This window comes from Chaetodon trifascialis, chromosome 4, assembly GCF_039877785.1.
Source record: "Chaetodon trifascialis isolate fChaTrf1 chromosome 4, fChaTrf1.hap1, whole genome shotgun sequence".
Classification (NCBI taxonomy): Eukaryota; Metazoa; Chordata; class Actinopteri; order Chaetodontiformes; family Chaetodontidae; genus Chaetodon; species Chaetodon trifascialis.
Window position 1 is genome coordinate 9412974 of NC_092059.1, and position 19751 is coordinate 9432724.

Below are 19751 nucleotides of genomic sequence, written 5' to 3' on the forward strand. Positions count from 1 at the left end.
TTTAAAATAAACTTTGTGAATTTATTGTTTTATACTTACTCTTACACATCATACAATCCTAAATCTTGAAAGAAAAACAAAATAAAAAGATATCTGGTGGTGTTTCTGGGGGACTGGAGTGCCAAGGGACAAGAACTACAGCTCTGCCAACATTGTAGATTTCATTTGATGTCCCTCAAGCTCATCTTGAAAGACAGAATGAATCAAGTCATTGTCATTTGTCTTCACATCTGCAGCGACACTGAATTTCAACCAGATTCATCACAACTGACAGGTTCATCATTAGTATCAATCAAAACCCTCGCATGATGAAGATGCTGATTATGAAAGGTTGTGCTAAAGACAGGATTGAAGACATCAAAACTATCAAAGCAACACAACAGAAGGAAGAAAAAAACGTACTGATAGCATCTAAATTATTCAGGTATGGTTGCTAATTGCTGGTGCCAAGTCCTTCATCACAAATGGTCAAAACAATTTTAGCCATCGAACTGTCCCGAATCACATGTAAGAAAACTGGGCCTCCACTTTCTGCCCGAAGACATATGGTCAATATCTGAGCGAGGCAGTTTGATAAATGACGTTACAGCTGATGTGAATTATGGTGGTTTACATTCAAACTGCTCATATTTATTAAGAAAACAAAGGAGTCGGGGGTTTGATACGAGCAGTCAAGAGAAAACAGCATGTGGAAACCATGAAATCCTCACGATTTCACTCACTGAACAATCATCCCATGTTAAGGACTTCTTCTCTAAAAGGACTTTCAATCTGTTCAGGAAAACGGAGCATTTTGTGGGCGACTATTTTGTAACGGATGTCAACCCAGCAGGCAAGCTTGTATATTCTGAATATATAAAGATACACCTTAGGGAACACCAAACTGCAGAGCTGCTCCAAACACAAGTTCCCCGAAATATGCTTGTACGTAATCGTCACTCAAGAATCCCCATGAACTCCTGAATTTCTGTTTTCCACTATTTGCGATTAAATCACAGTCAGGGGCTTCAGATGGCCAACTTAACCTCGCTAAACAGTTTCAGTGTTGGCATGCCGAGTCCGCTATTTAGAAATGCTCATCACCAACTGCGACTTCAACTGGAATTCTGATGAAGGCCGATTTTCCAACAAACCTGAACTAAAACCAACCAGGTCCTGCGTGATATTCTGTGTATACAAGGAAAAGTGTCTCCAACACATTCTGCATTGGCTTGTTCTGTGAACGCATGCTCTGCATATTCCTGGCAACTTGTCTGCAGCTCTTTCATAAATATTTAATGACTGAGATCAAGGAACATTCACAAGGAAAGCTTTTAATAATGAGAGGATGATACCGCAAATGTCCCTCCATTTCTCTCAAAGGGCCTTTTTAACTTTCAGTAATATTCCTGTGCTATGAATAGTCCTCAGTAACAGGATAAAAGCATGGGCTGGGGTGCTGTGTAATTCAGCGAGGTTAATAAAGCTTATAGGGGCTTGTTAACAATGCGACTAGTATTTTAGAAAAGAGACCACGTGGCCTTTAGGTAGAGTCAGTAACTGAACATGTTTTGGACATTACATGGGCAGATGATGGCGGGAAATAACTTGTAAACAAAAGGGGAACGAGATGGAGAAAAAAAAAAGTGCCATTTGAGGCACTTTCTCTTTTTTTGGATAATTATGAAAGCACTTTTATACACATAGTACTATTCTTCACTTTAGTCCCCCACCTTAATTACCTGGCAAAAATCTACATTAAGATTATACTATATGAATAGGAGCCATATGGTATTTACATTTGGAAAAGAAACTGTAGAGTCCTGTTAACTTGAACCTCAGGGTTCCAGCCATGCATTGTGCTACTGCTTTGTGGCCAGCTTCGTTTCAAACTGTGCAGTCAGTTACGACACAGTAACTCATAGGTTTGACTGAGCACATGCACGCAAATTTGATCTTCCTAGAAGAAGCTAGCTAGAGGCGCTCTTCGTAGCGAGGACTCGTCTGGATCGGAGCACATTGTAAAAGCGCAGCACGCGACTCGGCAGCATTGCAACGATCTTTACTTTAGCTGAGCAGGAGGTGTGTCAATGTGGAGAGTCAATGCGACCCAGGTCAGTTTTCATTCAGCATGTGTCAGTGGTCTGCTGGTGGTTAGAGAAACATGGAGCTTCACTCTCCATTGAACAGAAAACGGCATTCAAGAAGAACGCACCGCCTCACGAAAACAGAACGTCTCATCAATCGAACGAGAAGGCAATTTCTTCGCTGCGCAGATCAAATATAAACTGCAAATGACCCAGATGCTGAACAAAACTGAGCAGGTGTAGCACGTTCGTTTGTGCTCTGCAGTTGACACACTTTTGTTGTGCTTTGTTTCCAAATCCAAAACAATGGACATTTTACTGCACAGTTGTGGTTGTAACGGCTTAACTGGACTCTACTCCATCATGTCAGAGCTTGTGTATTTTTTATTCAATGGTTATATAATCAAGATGGAATTACTTAAATATATTTGAAAAGGTTAAGTGCAAATCGTACTGATTTGCTGACACATGCTGCCAATCCTCCAGCACAGACCAACCAAACGATAAAAAATAAATAGAATGCAATCACACAATTCAAGCTAACTACAATATATTAATATAGATCTTCTGATGTCATACGCTCATTAAAACAGGAAAAAAAAAAAAGAAATAAAAACACAGAATTCAATCACTCAGTTAAGTCAAGGTTCTCAGTTTCCCCAGCCCTCGCCCTCCCCGACCTTCCCTCTCCATTAACTGTTCATGCACCCAATATCAGTATGATAAGTCAATATATCAAAGAGAAACGTTTCTGGAAAATGCTGAGACTTGGGGGTTCAACATGTGGTGACCCATAGAGTAAAGAGATGGGAAGAAAAAAATGCCAATTTGACAAGTTGTTGACATCATTTTCAGTCTGGGAAAAAAATAAAATAATATTCCAAAGCCCTTAAAAGGTCTCGCTGATACACAAAATCTCCCAGGTAGGTTGTTTCTTTAAACTTTCTCAACCTTAATTGAGCTCTGTGTCATTATCCAGGCTGTGACACATTCTTTAACAGCTTACCCCCGTCTCATTTCAACTACCTTGCAGGGATTGTATAAAAATAAACTCACACGATCCCCCAAGTTGAGAAACAAAAAGGGGTAAAATCAAATGCCTTCCCTCCCCACAGCAACACAAATGTCCACCAAGCCCTGACAGCTCTCTCCCCGACTCTCAAGCAAATGTGCACACACACACGCGCGCGCTTTCATACAAACACACATGCACACACACAAACACTCAGGTTCAGCCGCAGTCACTGGTGGAGAGAGAGGGAGATGCTAGTAAGGGAAGCGTCTGGACAGTGGCTGTGACCTCACCACCCCACCCCGCCCGTCTTAGTCTACCATGAACAAATGAAGCCATGATATCAGGTGTTTTCATCCAAGTCGCCATTGTTCAAATTCACAAAGTCAGAGACTTTTTTTTTTTTTTGCACTCAGTCCTCATAACTTCTGAATTTTCTCAGCCACCACGATGGGGTTCTCCTTGCGTATGCGGGCAGCAGCTGCGCTCCGGTAATCATAGGGACAGTCGTGTTTGTCAGAGTAACGGTGAATGGCACAGAACAGGTTGCCGCAGCGACAGTCAAAACCTTCAGGGATGAGAAGCACACGCGGTCAGTCGACATCATTACACATTTCAAGAGTTTGCACACAAATTATAGAGGACATGTATTGCTGCACTGACCTCTATGGCTTGAATGCTTCATACCTGTTGCTCTTATGAGAGCACTGAACACCACAGTCTGGATAAACTTACTCTTTAACTGGTTTTAAACTGGCCGTACTTTATTCCTATTTCAAAATTCTGACAAAAACGCAAAGGCATTTGATTTTAATGCTCTCTGTTAGCATCTGCTTTGATGAGCTTATACCAAGTGTGTGAATGGTACGTGCTGCACTCGCGTATGGAGGCAACGAGGTGTGGCACATTCAGTTTCTGCAAGATCAAGATAAGCAATGAACTGACATTATCCGTCAGGCAAACCAATGTGTGTTTGCAATGAAAGCTGTTAGCTTAAGTAACAGAAGTAAATAAGACTGGAAGTCAAACCTCAGTAGCCTACTTTTAGAGTGCCGGTACTTGACAGTTAAGTGACTCCAACTCATTAACAAACGTTTTAACTATGCTGGACAGACTGGACACAGCTCTCTTTATTGGATTTTAGTGCTCCTATTTTCTATGAATATCCTTTTTTTTTTTTTTTTTTTTTTTTTTAGCATTTTTTAATAGCTCCCGTGTCATGTGACCCACCTGGTATCTATTAACATCATGGTCAAATTGTGAATTTTTCAGACAAATGTCTCAAAACCTTTGCCACACTTGTCTCAAAAAATATCCAGGGAAATTCCTGGTTATTTAAAATACTGTTCAACAAAATGCCCCTGAAACAGAGGGTAAAACAGGACATGAATAAAAGTGTGTAACTCAGACTGAGTTCAACCAGGCCCTGAGGGTGCTGCCATTATCAGGCTGTGTTCTCACACGCACACTGAGGATTTTGTTCATGGCCAGGCCTAAAATGCAGATATTACTTTTCAACATTAAATGGAGACCGGAGCCTTCTTTGAGCTAATCCAGTTTGGCAAAAAAAAGCTGGAGGCCAGCAGTACACTGTGAAATACCTTGGACTGTGAAATGCACCACTAACCTGCAGTATGTTGCTCTCTGTACCAAAGCGTTGTGTGGACTGGGAATTGGATTTTGAGTATGTGGGTTGTAGGTATCTGGTATTTAATGAGCACTCTGAAGCGACAGTAGATTTGAACGCACTTCAAAAAGCAGCAATAAGCCACCTTGTGCTAATGTGAGACACATTGTGAAATGCCCAACCAACACTCTGCCATAAACCTGCTAAGACAAACGTTATGAGGTCTCAATGCCATGAAAATCCTACAATGACTTAAACTGTTCTGAAATTCTAACCCTGCCACTTTGTGGAGAATCCCAGTAAAGCAGGTTCACCGCTCATAAACCTCTGAACCATGTCAGTGGTTAAGAGGAGCTCTCTACTCAGTAGGGTTTGGTTGTATGGTGGTATAGACCGCGTGACAGGAGAAATGTTTCCAGTGCTTTTGTTTCCCTGGAAGTTCCAAATCAACAATCAAATGTGATCAAGTCTGGTTCGGTGTGGTTATTAAAACCATTTCTTCAATCAACTCACACAGTTACTATAATGTGATATATACTGTGATTATGTGAGTATGCAAGCAGAAGTGTGCCAAAATTCTTGTGTTCCTTACCAGTAAGGCCCACTTTCTTCCGGCAAGAAAAGCAGCGGTTCTTTTTCTTGTTTTTATCAGGAGTTTGGTCGTTATCAGACAAAGCCTGTGCTGCTTCCCCCGCCGGCTCTGGAGCAAAAACGAAAAGAAAAAAAAAACAAAAAAAAAAACAGGGCACAATAATCACAAATCAGTTCATCCACTGCTTGTTCAAATACAAGCTTGTATACATTTTAACACATAGGTAAAATGCAAAAATAACTAATAATAATAAAAGATGTAAAATATAAAGGGCTAAGTTTGTTAAATGTGGGCGTGGGGGGAATGTATGTTACTGCTACGAGTCAGCCCAAAGAGAAACTGTATTAAACAACTACAACAGAGATGGTGGCAAATAGCTTAACCATCGCACTATTCACACTCTCTTCATTTACATATTTGCAGGGTTGATTTGCAATACTGAGGGTCATCCCAAACAAATACGGAAACAGACAATAAAAACCCCCCACCACCGTGTTTGCACGGGCCCTGTCCCGAGAACTCCATTATTCCCAAACAGAATCTCCCATGGCCGTTAATGCTGTGCTAAAAAACAGGTTACAGAATAGGAGGGGAGAAACATTCTTAACTATATTTAACATTTGGAAATCATCATCACAGAATATATTATTTATGGGGATGTTCATTGTCAAGGATTGCAAGTGCATCCCACAGTTTGCCTGTTTATTCACACCCTGCTCCTTAATAAGTAGTGCCCTCCACAGCTGTGAGACTGACTGACTTTATGTGCATAGTGGATAGGGACTGAATTGAGAAGGGACCACTGTTTGCAGTAATGATTACCTGAGCTGTTGGAAGTACCCTCCTCTTCTCCCTCCTCAGCCTCCGCTCGATCAGAGTCTACAGCGCCTGAATCCTGGGAGATGCTCATAGCTGTCATCTGTTGAGTTACTGGACTGGGGGAGCTGGGACTGACATCACCAAAACAAAATAAAGAAAGACATTTTAGACCATAAATGGATACTTTTCTGGTTCAAAAATTAAATTAAGATTTAAGACAACAATTAATTCTGTGGTAAATTAATTCTGTGGTCTGAAGACCGAAAATGTCAAGAAATTTTCTGTCTCTCTCCTTGTTTTAATTGCCTGAATTCATTATCCCATCGTTTTGTTTGGTGACTTGGATGTGTTTCAGGACGCTACCTGTAACCTGCTTTGAGAAATGCCTTTGAGCCATCACAATCAACTCGACAAGACACAAACAACTGCTAAACCGGCAGGGCTTATAGAAAAAGGGACAGCACATACACACAGTACACAGCACAATTATCCATGATTACACTATGCAGACAGATCGGGCGCAAATCCTTTCTGATAATTCCAAAATTTCATCACAGTGGGAACAAATGACTGTCTGGACTTCTGTGTAGACATTCTGGGAAGAATAAACCCGTTGCTGGAACAACTTCGATGATAACTGGGCTCATTATAACGTGGATAATCTGTGATCTCCAAGAAACCCAGAACTCGAGGTATATCACACTACAGAATGATTAATTGCTCAAATACCAAATCCTCTAGCCTTCTACAGGGTCACAACAGTCTGAGATTTTCACAGCACGGTAACTGTCTCAAAAAACAGGATCATGGTTTGAAGGTATTACACAATTATTATCATTATTATCAGTTTCAATGATCTTTAAAGGAATGAAAACAAAAGGGTTTTTAGAGTTGAACAAATGCTTACTCTAACTTGATTGTAACTATCCTGACAGACATGAAACTTGACATTAACTTGAAATATTTTCTTAATAACACTAATACGGCAGAATCCACTACTGTCCATAAACAAATGCACATGTTTTGACAACCAGTGATTTTCATACGATGCTATACTGTCGAACCAGGATACAGCTGCAACCCTAATCTTCCACCTTTAAGAACTACACAGAACCATCCACAGAACTCCAAGACATCATCTTCAAATACATTTCTCACCTATAATAAAATATATTCTAAAATTCAAGAAGAATTATTTATTGGCACATCTAATGGAAACCACACAAGAGCCCTTACAAAAATGCTTAATCACAAAAAATTAGGACCAGGGCTGCAAGAATTATTCAACATAATGCAGCTGTTTTAAGAACAGGCCCTGAAGCAAGTTTTTAAAACCACAGAGCATTACTCCTCAGCTCAGTCACTACGGCTTTCAGTGTCAACTTTAAACAACAGGGCGAACCCTTATGAAACAGTCCACACTCAAACCCTCTGCAAATATCAGAAGACTTGGCCAAAATAAATAAAAACCCACTGGTCAATACTACTCAATCACTACACATCCACAATAAACAAATAAATTAAAAATAAACTTTACTTAGTAAAGGTGTAGCAAGACCTGCTTATGGACAAAAATGGTGTATGTAATTTTACAGATTAAAAAAATCCACACACTCTCCATTGGTCTAGTAGTAGATGTATGCAGACTAAATGAAAATGCAAAGTAGAGATATTCAGGCACCAAGAAATTAAGTTCAAGCACTCCCACTGCTTCCTCCGCAAAATGAGGTTGGAGATGTGTGTAACGCACTGTTACGTATGAGCTCCTTAAAACTGGCAAGGAGCTCTTACCAGAAAGCTCAGAGTCATCAGGTGAAGTAAAAAATGTTTGAGTGGCCAAAGGAGTGTAATATGCTCCCAGCAGGCTGTATGTTAAGCAGTAAGATGTGGATATACATAGAGTAGCTTGACTCTGATTTCTGCAGAGGCAAGCTGTTGTACTTAAAGGGACTAATGAGAACATATTAGAACACAATGTGCTGGATCTAGTGATGAACTGATCTACTCATTTAGTTAGTCAATTAAACAGGCACTTTAACCAAATAATCAAATGTCCAATATAATGGCAAACAGCATGTACAAGAGACCACCGTTTAATTTGTCTGATTAGCTTTTTAAAAAACACCTCACAGTGAAGACGGAAAATCGTGTTTAAATTTCCCTTAAATTTTCACTTAATTTGTTGTTTTGGCACTCTTTTGCACAACACACAGTTGAGAAAACTCCCAATCAATTAGCCAACGTACCTGGTCGTTTGCTCCTCAGGTGGGGTCCCCGCCACCTCTGTACTGGGTTCTGAGGTTGCGCTCTCCACGGTCACACCAGCTGACCCTGGTGATCCTGCCGGTGATGTAGCAGCTGCGTGGGAACAGAACAGTCTGATAGCACGAGCATCACACAGCCAGCTGAACATGGATGACTTTCCATTTGTCTGCACGTCTCTCATAATAAGCCACTCATCGCTTGTGTTTGTCTACCATGATCAGATGCGTTTTGAGTTAATGTGAAACAACAGATGGAGATGTCACTCTCTTGCTTTCTGATGCCACAGTGTAGGCAGCTACTGCTACCTCTGTTCTCCAACCCCTTTTAGCAAATTCATACGTCCCCCATGCCTGTACAGTTTTTGAGTGACCCTGTTCCAACTTCCTGTCTTTCCCATCTAACAGACCCATATCCAGCACCCCCATCCGGCTTTTATAGGTCATGTCTCTCCCATCTTCCTACCTTTCTCTCCCGGGGGGCTGGATCGTCCCCCTCCCTGTTGTCTCTGCAGGTGTTCCTTGTAGCAGACCGAGCACATGCCGTTGGTGCGGGGGTTACCATAGAAACCACATCCCATAGTGCAAAGCATTGGCACCTGCGTCTGATTGGTCTCCTGAGCCATGCTCTGACAGAGGGGTAAGGGGGATGGGAGAGGATATTCCTGAAAATGGGGTTGCAGAAGTTAGTCAAAGATGATTAGCACTCCCTGTTTGATTACATGTTATTCAGGTTTTGACTAAAAGAGCTTGGAGACTGGCATTGGAGCATGAGAGTAGAGTTGGAGAAAATATGAGTTAATCTGCAAGCAAAGGGCTTATGGCCGGCTAAATTGTAACTATAATGAAGTTTTGTCAAACAGGTTCATAGTGTTCCGTCATCAAAACAAAATTAAATTCAACACCACCGAAAGTGTGACAAAGTCGAGTCCTGCCACCAAATCAGAACTGGACATTGTCACAAGTAACTAAGAATTATGTCTACATTATGTTTCTGAGTGAATGTAAAAGACAAAATTAATGTCTGACATGGCAAAATAAGACAGCAAATAAATATAAAATAAAAATGATCACTTCATAATGTAATGTCCCTCCTGTAGCATTAGTGCAATGCGCCAGGAGTGTTGAAAGTAGTCAGCTGTGTCACAAATTGTTACAAAAACTAGGTGGAGACCTTTTCACAGCCATGGAAACAAAAAGGTACAAAGAGACGAGCTCAGCTCCGCTGTAAAAGGCAAGTTACAGTCTGCGAAAGCACAAGCTAGCTCAGCTAATTTATGCTGTCTTCCGTCGCACAGCAAGATGTTTTGATCAGGACAAAGTTAACAAAAAGGAACAAAAGCTAAAGACACGTCGAAACAAAACCACCCTGAAAACTTACGCGAAAGCCTTAAATTAACCGATGACCTGGCAAACGCTGCGTTGCTTACAATCTAGCTAAACAACTTACAGCTGACTGTCCCCCGTTTGAGTTTGTCCGCAGCAGAAAACAATTGGCGTCCTATGCTTGCATAGCTCAAAGCAAACACTGTAACATTAGCAAACAGCCTCAGTGGATGTTTTGTCTGTCTGACACTGGATACCAATACAAAAAGAAGGACAAAACTCGCTTGATAGCCTTCCACGGTGATGAAAATCAAGAAAACAAAAAAATACAGCGTCCTTGGCGACGAACGGTAAACAAATCCAGTGTTTTAAATCGAATAAACGCTAGCGTTAGCAGACTAACGTTAGCTGAACCGCTAGCATAATCAGCCAGCCCAAAAACAGAGCGCTTCCCGACAGCGTCCCAGCTGCTTTAAAATCGGTTACACACAGCGGCGATCTCTCATAGCGGTCTAGGATCAAGACAGTACCTGAAATTGAAAGTACCGGGGGCTGTCGACGACCTTGGGCTTCAGATTTGTACAAGTTGTGTCCCCAGCAGAGCGCGCGGCCTCCTACCCAGCGCTAGCTCCCGACATTCGAAACAACGACCATGACGTCATCCCCAGCATCGACTCAGCCTTCAGTCAGACGGGCCAACACAGCAAAGTCCACCACCCCACTACCAAAACACCATGACGACAAAAACTCCCAAATAACGTAGTGTGACACACAAACTGAGCTGTGTCAACAATTTTAATAGCATGTCAGCTCATTGACAGTTCACTAGCTGCTTCCATGAACTCACCAAGGTTCACACACAAAATATTGAAATTAAAAAGGCAAATCTAAAGATAAATGAATGCATTATGAACTCTACATCTCATTAAAGATGCTCTGTCCTGTTCTCACAGAGGGAATTTTGAGTCTGACAATTGTCTTGCTGCTGACAAGCGACATAAATTTGGCTTCGTTCTGGGAATGCTGTGAAATCATTTGGGCACTAACAAGCCTTTAAAACACCAGTACAGGCACATATGCACAAAGAATCTTCACCAGATGTAAAAATACTTTCCATATTTTCCAGGATAAATAATAAAGTGCACATATCAGTAAATTCTCGAAGGCCGCAGGTCAGAGCTTTCACTCGTGATTAAATTCCATTAACTTCTACATCATAAATGTAGTGTCACTGACTAATAAGATCAAATGTAGCACATCATGAAGAAAACATGATCACATGAATCTAAGGCATGAATCTAGGCAAGCATGCATATCATATATATATATATATATTTCATATATATATGTATAGATTAACATGGTCCATCTATAGTAAACCCTAGACCTCTCTCATCATATTGATAAACTCAAAGAGAAACACAAAGTCTTCAGGACTACTTCTGTGGTCCACTCTCCTCCATCGTCACATCTTCCTCTGCCTTTTCTGTGATCTGAGGGGCAAAAGGGCCCACCAGCCAGTTGAGTGGTGTGTTGTTTAGAAGATACTCCATGACACCATCCAGAGACTGTTGAACCTGGGAACAAGCACATATGATAATTACTTTTTTATTGCAAAATTACTAAACCATAACCAAAACAAACATGTAACCTCTAATAGCTTTATTGTGGGTAGGAGTTTATATCCGTACATTACTAAATTCAACATGAGCTTCATTGTCCTAGTTTCATAAATGCATATGGATGAGCAGACACCCCTGAGAATAGATGTTTGTTTATATAAAGTATGCAGGACTTTCCTGCCTAATTCCTGTTCAATAACACTCTGCGGGTATTACTTAAGCACCAATAAAATTGTAATGGAAGGACTAACTGTGTTAAGTGAAAATAAAATAGAACCTCAAGCGCTAAGCTATATTTAGCTAAGCTGATGCAGCAAAACAAAACACTGCGGAAAAGACAGCGTGGTGCAATTAGTACTTGGGTCAGGTGGTGACGGCTCCGCTCCAGAAGGAGGGGTGTGATGGTGCTGGTGCTCCCCAGAGAGGAGTGCAGTTCCTCAGCTGATCGCCGTGCGCTGGTTAGCTGGTCCTGGACTGCACCTGGCAGACCCTGAGCACTCGACACCACATTGTGGCATGCCGACCTCAGCTGGTCGCTCAGACCACGCACCATGGACAGGGCCCGCCATTCCAGTTGCTGTGAACAGAAATTGGGAATAAGACATCAGCATGTTAAATGACAGATGATAATATAGCTGTAACATGTCAGTTAATCCTGATGTTCTTCCTGTTTTTAGGCCTAGATGGTTTCACCATTTCAATCCTGGTGACACAATGTAATGTCACTCCTGTCCCACAGAAATCTGAATGAATGAATGGCGTTACAATACAATGTCAGCCTCTAAAATGCAAGTCTGATACATTGCTGAATTTCAGGATTCTTGTTTTGCTCTCATCCCTCCTCCCTCTGAGATTTCTGTCATATTTCAAGCTGTTTTCCAAGTCACTTCTGAGTACACATGGTGCATATGCCTGGTGTATACACTGTTAAAGCTGTGAAATGCAAAAATAATCTGATTAGAAACCATTAAGTCGATTCCCAAATGCTTCAGCCCTGACCTCAGCCTCATCCTTGGTCCCATCTGGCTCTGACTCAGTCTGTCCAGTTCCAGCCTGCTTCTGCTTCCACTCAGTCCAGCGCTGCAGCAGCTGCTCTGAGGCTCCTCCTATCTGGTTACTGGCAGTACCCAAACTGGTACGAGCACTCTCCAGCAGGTCCAGAGTACTGGTAATCTGAGCCACCGCAGTGTAGGTGCTATCCCTGGCATGCCGTGCACGGACCAGGGACTGCTCTAGGGCTCGTTCCTGTACTTTGGCAGAGAGTTTCCCCAAGCGGACGAAGTAGCTGGGGCTGCCCGACGGGGTGGTCACCTCACTAGGGGCAGGTTCAGCGACAGCAGCTGAAAGAGGACAGTGCTGATCTCATACATGTTTAAAAGAGATGTTTCATGTAGTGGGATTACCTAAAATTTAAAATAGGGCTTTAAATATTAAGGTGTGATGACAAAGGTGTGGTTATAGTACTGTTTGTTATGCATAGTTCAGCCATTCTTGATCCCTCTGTTCATTTTTCAGTGTCATATGTGCATTCTCTACGGGATGGGCCAACGAGCTTGTTTTGGGTGATAGATGGAGGCACAACTGGCTCCTTCTCACAATACTAAGTGGTGCATCTGTTGTAAGTCCGGACACTTGCCTCTGACGTGAAAGCACATCTGCTCAGGAGAGACTTAGGAGCCACTTCACTCCCTCCAGTCATCAGTCAGTGGAAGCTAAGGGATATGCAGAGTAACGCTGTCTCCCTGTGCCTCTGTTATAAGCTTCTTTGGTGAGTTTAGCGGGCCTCTGCTACAGCCATCATCAAACAAATCCAAAATCCCCTGAGTACTGCCATTATGGCCACTTTGATGCTCCTGCTGAATGCAGTTGCATCTTTTTCACATGCATAATCAGAGAAGAGGATGGCCTCCTGACTATTACTGCCACAGTGGCAGGTTGTCACAATAACATGACATCACAGTAGCAGGTGTCAAAGCTGTGAGTGTTGGAAATTGTAGCTGCTTTATGGGCCAAGTTCACAGAGGGGAGGTTCATTGTAACGCCCTGCCTTGCTCGCTATGAATAGCATCGACCATTCACGTATCCACATCCCGTCACTGGGGTAGAATTTAACACTTTTATCGTGACCACCCACGCCTTGCCACGTCACCTTGTCTTAATAATGATAATTTATTTGGACAGTCAGGACAAATTTTCTGTTTGATCTATGGATCAGTGAAACAAGGACACGGTGTTTGCTGCTGACTCTCACAGTAAATGCCAAAGCATTCACGTGTATTAATTATTATGGAATAAATTAAGTTTCAGTAAATGGCAGTAATGCCAGCTAGAATGTATAATGTATGAAACTAAGCTTTGAGTAATTTAAGGGATATAATGCTAATTATTATGCTTAAACTTTAAAATGTTCCCCTTTAAAGCAAAACTGCAGCATTATTAATGCTTAACTGAAAGCAGAAGGGACACTAAGTGCTCCTTTTTTCTCTATGTATCTTTTACTTGCAATTGCAAATGCAAGACAGTAATGTAGAAAGAGAAAAGGGCCAAAACTGTGATTAAGCTGGTGTAGAAGATCTTAAATGGCAATTTAAGTAAATGAAAAGGAAGTGACTGCTTTTATTTTTATGGAATATATTAAAGGAGGATTCTGTGATCCAAATGTAAACCCCACCACCAAAATTTAAAACATAGGACTGGAATCATCGCTGCTGTGACTGACAGATCCGTAAATTCAAGTACTAACAAAAGCAACGACTAAATCTAATCTAAAAGTCATTTTGTCACTATTAAAGTTTTGTTTACATCAGTGTTATTTATTCAGCACTGGAGGGAAGCCGTTCTACACTTTCAATTATAATCAAGAGAGGAAAACATTAAATGCAAAGTACTTCTCATCATATCTGCAACAAAACATGTGAATGTATCTAATTTTATACAGTCAGAAACTGCCTGGGTCAGTTTTAGACAAAGTGGGGAAAAAGCTACTCTAATTATTTTTGACCATCGATGAGAAAAACTTGACAAATTGGGCACTCGTTCATAATTAATTAATTCCAATTGCAGCCTTGTTTCAGCTTCATTTGATCCAACTGTCAAAACGCACCTGTCTATACCTCAGCAGCAGACATATGGGTTTATCACCTCCCCTGGTTTTTGTGGACTGATTATGCTTTCCACATTCAGGACAGCTACTCACCCAGCTCCCTCTCAGTGAGCGGCAGGTTCTGGTCAACCCAGTCCTCAGATCGGCTCAGGGCCAGGCCCATCCTACTGCTGACCATCTGGCCCATCCTGGTGCCCATGGCGGTGACGATGCCTCCGCTGACTGCTGCCCGGGTCAGCTCGACACCGCCCATCACAGCCCCTACCACAGCGTCTTTGGCCCCTGCCACCGACTGGTACACCATACCCACGGTGTCCGACACCACCTGAGGAAGAAACGGGCGATTATGTGCTGTGCTCGGAGAGTGATGGTGGTGCTATTATGGGTTTTCTACACAGCTCTTATCCTTTTGGCATACATGACATTTGAGGCAATTTGGCCTGCCAGGAGAAGTTAAAAGAGCAAGAGAAAACTCAGGGTGCACCAGTATGAGAATAAAAAGGTTGTGAGTGAAGAGTGGTGTTTTCCCCATAAAATCCATTTTTTTCTTTTTTAGGACACCCCTGAGTGTTTTATCCCACTTACGGCTGGGTTATTTTTAACAAGGGGTAAGTGTAAACATTTTTGCTGTGGTTACCTGGAGTGTGATATGACTTGTGGACATATCTAAAAGGACAGGGGATATGTTTGAAGTGTTTTGATATGCGATGTGGAAGTTATTACACGTTATAACAAGGCCTGTTCGTCTAAAAAATCCAAATGCACAGCAAAAAGGTGGAAAAGCTGATCATCAAAGGCAAATGAATTAAAAGAGGATCTGAAATGGATGTTTTCACAGTAGGGGGGTTTCTGTCTGACCTTGTCTGCTGGTTTGTGAAGAATAGGCAGCTTCTCCTCCATCTTATCCAGTCCTTTCAAGGCGTACTCGTTCACTGTCGCGACTGAAACAAACACACAATAGAAATTCATGAATTTAGGAAGAACAAGATTAAATGTTTTCATCGCTGCTAACTCTGTAAGCGGGCAGTAAAACCAAGCACGAAAAAACAGTAATTGCTTCACGTTCACAACACAGAGACAGGTGAAAGGGGTTTAAAGATTAAAATGACACCGTTCTTAGAAGAAGAAACCTACTTTCATTCGTGTCATACTCACATGTCATTTTCTGGCACCGAGCGGACCTGGCATCAGTTTCACACCTTTCATATGCAACAAGCTTGCAATATTCCTCTATAGTATATCTGAATGTTGTAAATTTCTGTGCCGTCATTGCACATACATTACATCATATTTCTGCAGAGAGAAGAACCTACGCTGTGGTTCTATAATGCCCAGGAGAGGCTTGGACCCCGTGGTGGCAGCTGCGCCCAGCGTTCGGACCCCACTCTCTGCTGCATCCATCACTCCCTTCAGCAAGGGCACGCTGTCTTTGGTGCTACTGTAGGCGCTGGAAACCACCTCGCAGGCTGAACTGACCAGGGGTAAACTGCTCACTCGGGAAACAACACTCTAGGACCAACAAAAAAAAAAAAAAAGAAGAAGAATACTGGCATTGAAAAGAATATGAAAAACAATCCTGACTGCAAAATGAAAAGCTCTGTTGGTGATAATGATTGATTTCACCACATTAACTATCGACATGGAATTCTAAGCTTCAAATTAGTTCATAATATGCCTCAGTTTTGTAACAGGTGTCATCTGGGGTCACAGTGCTCCTCACCTGCTGGTCTCCATTAGCTGGTTCTGCTGCTGCAGCTCCAGTCTCATTAGTTTTCCCGCTGTCTGCCATTGTGCCCACTGGATTCAATCTTTGACACAGAAATACAGAGTGTCAGACACAGATTCACGTCACATCACTCTGTATGCATGATGAAATGACTCTTCCTCTCTGATATTCTTTGTTTAAAGTGGCTGATACACTTTATCTCGCAGAGAAGTAGTGTGTCTTATGAATTTAGAAATGGAATCGCTGTCCTGTCAGACGGTTTAATAATATAGGCAGCTGGGCGACTCAACCATGTTAAATTCATTTGTCAACACTATGATGCAATGAGGATGAAACTGCAGTTAAAAAACAAAATGGTGCAGCCAAGCAAACAGTTCAAGTCTCTGCACCATGGCACAGCTGAATGTCAAAAATTGGAGCATATATTTTGAATTTCTTTCTCTCTTGTGAACTTACCACAGCTCTATTTTGTGCATTTAAAAAAAAAAACTATACAGCCTCCTGAAATTATAAAGTCTTAACATCAGAGGCTGGGCAACATGTCAGATTTGCTCATGAAAAGAGGAATTAATGAGGTCAGAGCTGGTGGATCAATGTGTACGACAAAAGAGTGAGTTATACATCTGAACACATAACTACTATTTTGACATCTACATTTAGTGACATTACTACTGAAGATGGAAAACATGATTACGGTTTCATGATTATCTGTGTGCCAAAGGAAATCTGGATGGTAATGTGAATGCGTAAAATCGTGTATTTCTTCCTCTAGGTTTATTAAAAGAAACAGATAACTGTTCAATCAAGGTGTCAGATGATGAAACACAAACAAGCCTCGGCTCATTCCTTTGATTTCGCTTAATACTTCCTGGTGTGTGCGCTGTTTCTTGCAACAATCCTGCTTTCTCAAGGTGACGACTGCTTCAAAGTGATGATAGCTCCAACATAAAACGAGCACAGACATGATAAATTATGAGAAAGACCCACAAGTCAGTTTTCTGGGGACCCAGAAGTAAGTCCAATTTGAAATCATAGATTAGAGTCAAGAGAAAAGCCATGAATAATGCTACGAACTGTGGACCAGCAGGGCACTCATATTGAAGATTGATAGTTCACAAGCTCACATGAAGGTATGCAGGCAAAATGGACTGCAACATCATTTATATCAAACGAAAATTCTTCATTGAAATATTGAGCAAAACTTCACTTCGGCTAATGTAAAATATTGCTTTGAATGAAACGCTGGCCAAAAGAATTACTCAAGGGAAATAACTGCTTTAAGTGAAAACTACTCTGCTGAATTAATGCAATGAAGTATTGCCTGATATAAAAGCTAAATCTAATACTTTATTGGGTTAGAGACAAGGGCAAAATCCATAATTAATTCAATCAATAGTTGAATTACATATTTAGATTCTATTCTCCTTCAAGTAAAGAGGAGAAATTGTACTTTGTTCCAGCCACTCAATTATGAGTATTTGCTGTTTTTCATTGCCTTATGTGACAATAAACTGAATATCATTGGGTTTTGGATTGTTAGTCAAACCAAGCAACTTAAGGACGTTACCCTAGATTGTGACCATATAATGAATCATTACATCACTGGCAAATAAATCGATAACGAAAACAATCAAAAACACCATCGAGCGACGCAAGCGAGACAAGCAGGAGACGTGACAGCTGACTGGAGAGAACCCTCTGCAGCAGAGCATCTTCTCCCTTTTCTTTCTGGTGCTCCCAACATGTGGACAACATCTGTTTGTGCTCTGCCAGATGGCACAGGGAGACATAAGTGGAGCCCACCTGTATTTACTGGAACACTGTTAACAGGCGTTTGCTATGGCTGACCTGATGTATAGGGCAGACCAGTCAAAAAAGGACACGACCTCTGCGATCATACTTCTGGGCAAACATACAGCTGGAGTGTGAGCAGCGCAGCCGACCAGCTGTAACCATTACGCCATTATGGAGTAAATGCTCAGGTAGATTAAGCTGACAGAGGGAAGCCTCACATCTAGCAAACTACACTGAAACCAAGCACCCATGTATGACCTTTCCACAGAACAACTGTTTATTCATTTCACAAATTCTTTTCGGTGTCAGGGCGAATAGAATACCCTGTGTGACCCATGGTGTTGCAGACATTTCTCTCGAGACTCTTGCAAATTGCATTTAGTTGCAACAGCTTGGTTGAGCAACATGTTCTTTTTTTCAGTTGATGAGATCTTCGCTGGCTTTATTACACTGCAAAGTCTGACACTATTCTCCCTGCTATCAAGTGAGAGATGAACCCGAGATAATTTCCAGAGACACAGTACATTTTATGAAGAAGGCTGTTTTGCAACACAAAAGAGGCTGTTTTAGACTTTCTGAAATAATAACGTCACTGATTCCAGCAAGGCACTCTTTGTCACATCCTGACAATGTTGAGCAACGTCATCCCTCTTCCAGAAAATACTGCCTTTGGAGCTGAACCACTATGTGACCTTTGATAGTAATGGATAAGCTGGTGTATCTCCAGAAAACGATTGAGACACTTGCCATGAGGGACAAAAGAGAGATCACTGCTACTCAGTGGGTTAAAGAGGCCTACAGCTGTCCTTGATCCCAGAGATGGCAGCTCATCTCACAGAGAGACAGTAACAGTAAAGAGTGAGGTTTCCACACATGGAACTGTACATTTCCACCTTTATCTAAAATAGTGCAGACCCAGATCAGTGACATTAATCTGCAGGGGCTGTAAAACATTTAGTCAGAGCACTGTCTCGGGGTCAGGACTCCCCAAGGGGTCCCAACGTTAATGTGAGGGGTCGCAAGATGATTCAAGAAGGAAAATTAATTCTGTCTGACAAAATTATGTCTCTGATTTTATTTTCTAGTGAAATGTTTGATAATTGAATTTCTTCAGATCTCAGATCCCTCAAACTTGAGAGGGGTGAGAAATCACAGCAGCTCATTTCCACACACGGAGGGGTCACAAGCAGAAGTTGCTTCATCCTCAGGGGCCACTGTCTTTGCACATTATAATATTAAGCAATTACACCCAATGCTCTGTGTTGGCCTTTATTGGAATAATAAGTACAATGTTAACTGCGTCAGTCCAGTTGAGAGGATTTCAATCAGCGCCCTTTAGCTGTGTTTTAACGACACTGCGTCCTCTCAATGGGACACGCTGTATACTCCACAGCAGCTGTCATCCCCTCCAGTTGATGGGTGATGAACTTTACCCCAGATGAGGAGTTGTGACTTCAGCAAACAACAACCATCTTTCAATCGATTCTTCTCAATGTATCACAAGCTCTGGCATCCTCCTCGAGTTAACAGGCACAGTAAGCGCAGTGTTTTCAGCCCTAAACGGGATATAAGTTACGTTACACGTTAGCTTGGTTAAGTTAGCTGCTTAAAGTACAAGTAACGACAGCTAGCTTAGCAACACAACTCTGAGAAGTTTGGGAAGTTGTGGACTGATTTAAAAACAAAACAGAGCTGTCAAACATCACTGACCTCGCTGTCAGCCTGTTGCTCCTCTGCTCTGCTGTGACCTGCGATACAATGCTGGTCAATGAACCGCTCCAACCCACAACAACGTCCTGTTTC

General features: G+C 41.8%; 2 protein-coding genes across 2 annotated transcripts; both read right to left on the minus strand.

Annotated features, from left to right (window-relative positions):
- Positions 1–10367, minus strand: LOC139329978 (AN1-type zinc finger protein 5). Its single transcript, XM_070960665.1, has 6 exons — positions 10234–10367; positions 8844–9042; positions 8363–8474; positions 6120–6247; positions 5298–5405; positions 1–3646 (listed from the first exon to the last, which is right to left on the minus strand). The coding sequence occupies exons 2-6, from the start codon at positions 9001–9003 to the stop codon at positions 3498–3500; spliced, it is 657 nt and encodes a 218-aa protein (XP_070816766.1). The 5' UTR covers positions 9004–9042; positions 10234–10367; the 3' UTR covers positions 1–3497.
- A 114-nt stretch (positions 10368–10481) lies between these two features.
- plin3 (perilipin 3) lies at positions 10482–19746 on the minus strand. Its single transcript, XM_070961107.1, has 8 exons — positions 19659–19746; positions 16149–16236; positions 15742–15937; positions 15287–15369; positions 14522–14753; positions 12325–12665; positions 11684–11902; positions 10482–11280 (listed from the first exon to the last, which is right to left on the minus strand). The coding sequence occupies exons 2-8, from the start codon at positions 16215–16217 to the stop codon at positions 11140–11142; spliced, it is 1281 nt and encodes a 426-aa protein (XP_070817208.1). The 5' UTR covers positions 16218–16236; positions 19659–19746; the 3' UTR covers positions 10482–11139.
- Positions 19747–19751: the final 5 nt, after the last annotated feature.

Excerpts from the sequence above, each read along its gene's own strand:
- plin3 (XM_070961107.1), bottom strand. The coding sequence starts at position 16,217 with ATGGCAGACAGCGGGAAAACTAATGAGACTGGAGCTGCAGCAGCAGAA. Across the intron at positions 11,903-12,324 it reads GGACCAAGGATGAGGCTGAG|CAACTGGAATGGCGGGCCCT; the intron begins GTCAGGGCTGAA and ends TTCTGTTCACAG. Across the intron at positions 11,281-11,683 it reads GCCGTCACCACCTGACCCAA|GTTCAACAGTCTCTGGATGG; the intron begins GTACTAATTGCA and ends GCTTGTTCCCAG.
- LOC139329978 (XM_070960665.1), bottom strand. The coding sequence starts at position 9,003 with ATGGCTCAGGAGACCAATCAGACGCAGGTGCCAATGCTTTGCACTATG. Across the intron at positions 5,406-6,119 it reads GGGTACTTCCAACAGCTCAG|AGCCGGCGGGGGAAGCAGCA; the intron begins GTAATCATTACT and ends TTTTTGCTCCAG. Across the intron at positions 3,647-5,297 it reads GAAGAAAGTGGGCCTTACTG|GTTTTGACTGTCGCTGCGGC; the intron begins GTAAGGAACACA and ends TCATCCCTGAAG.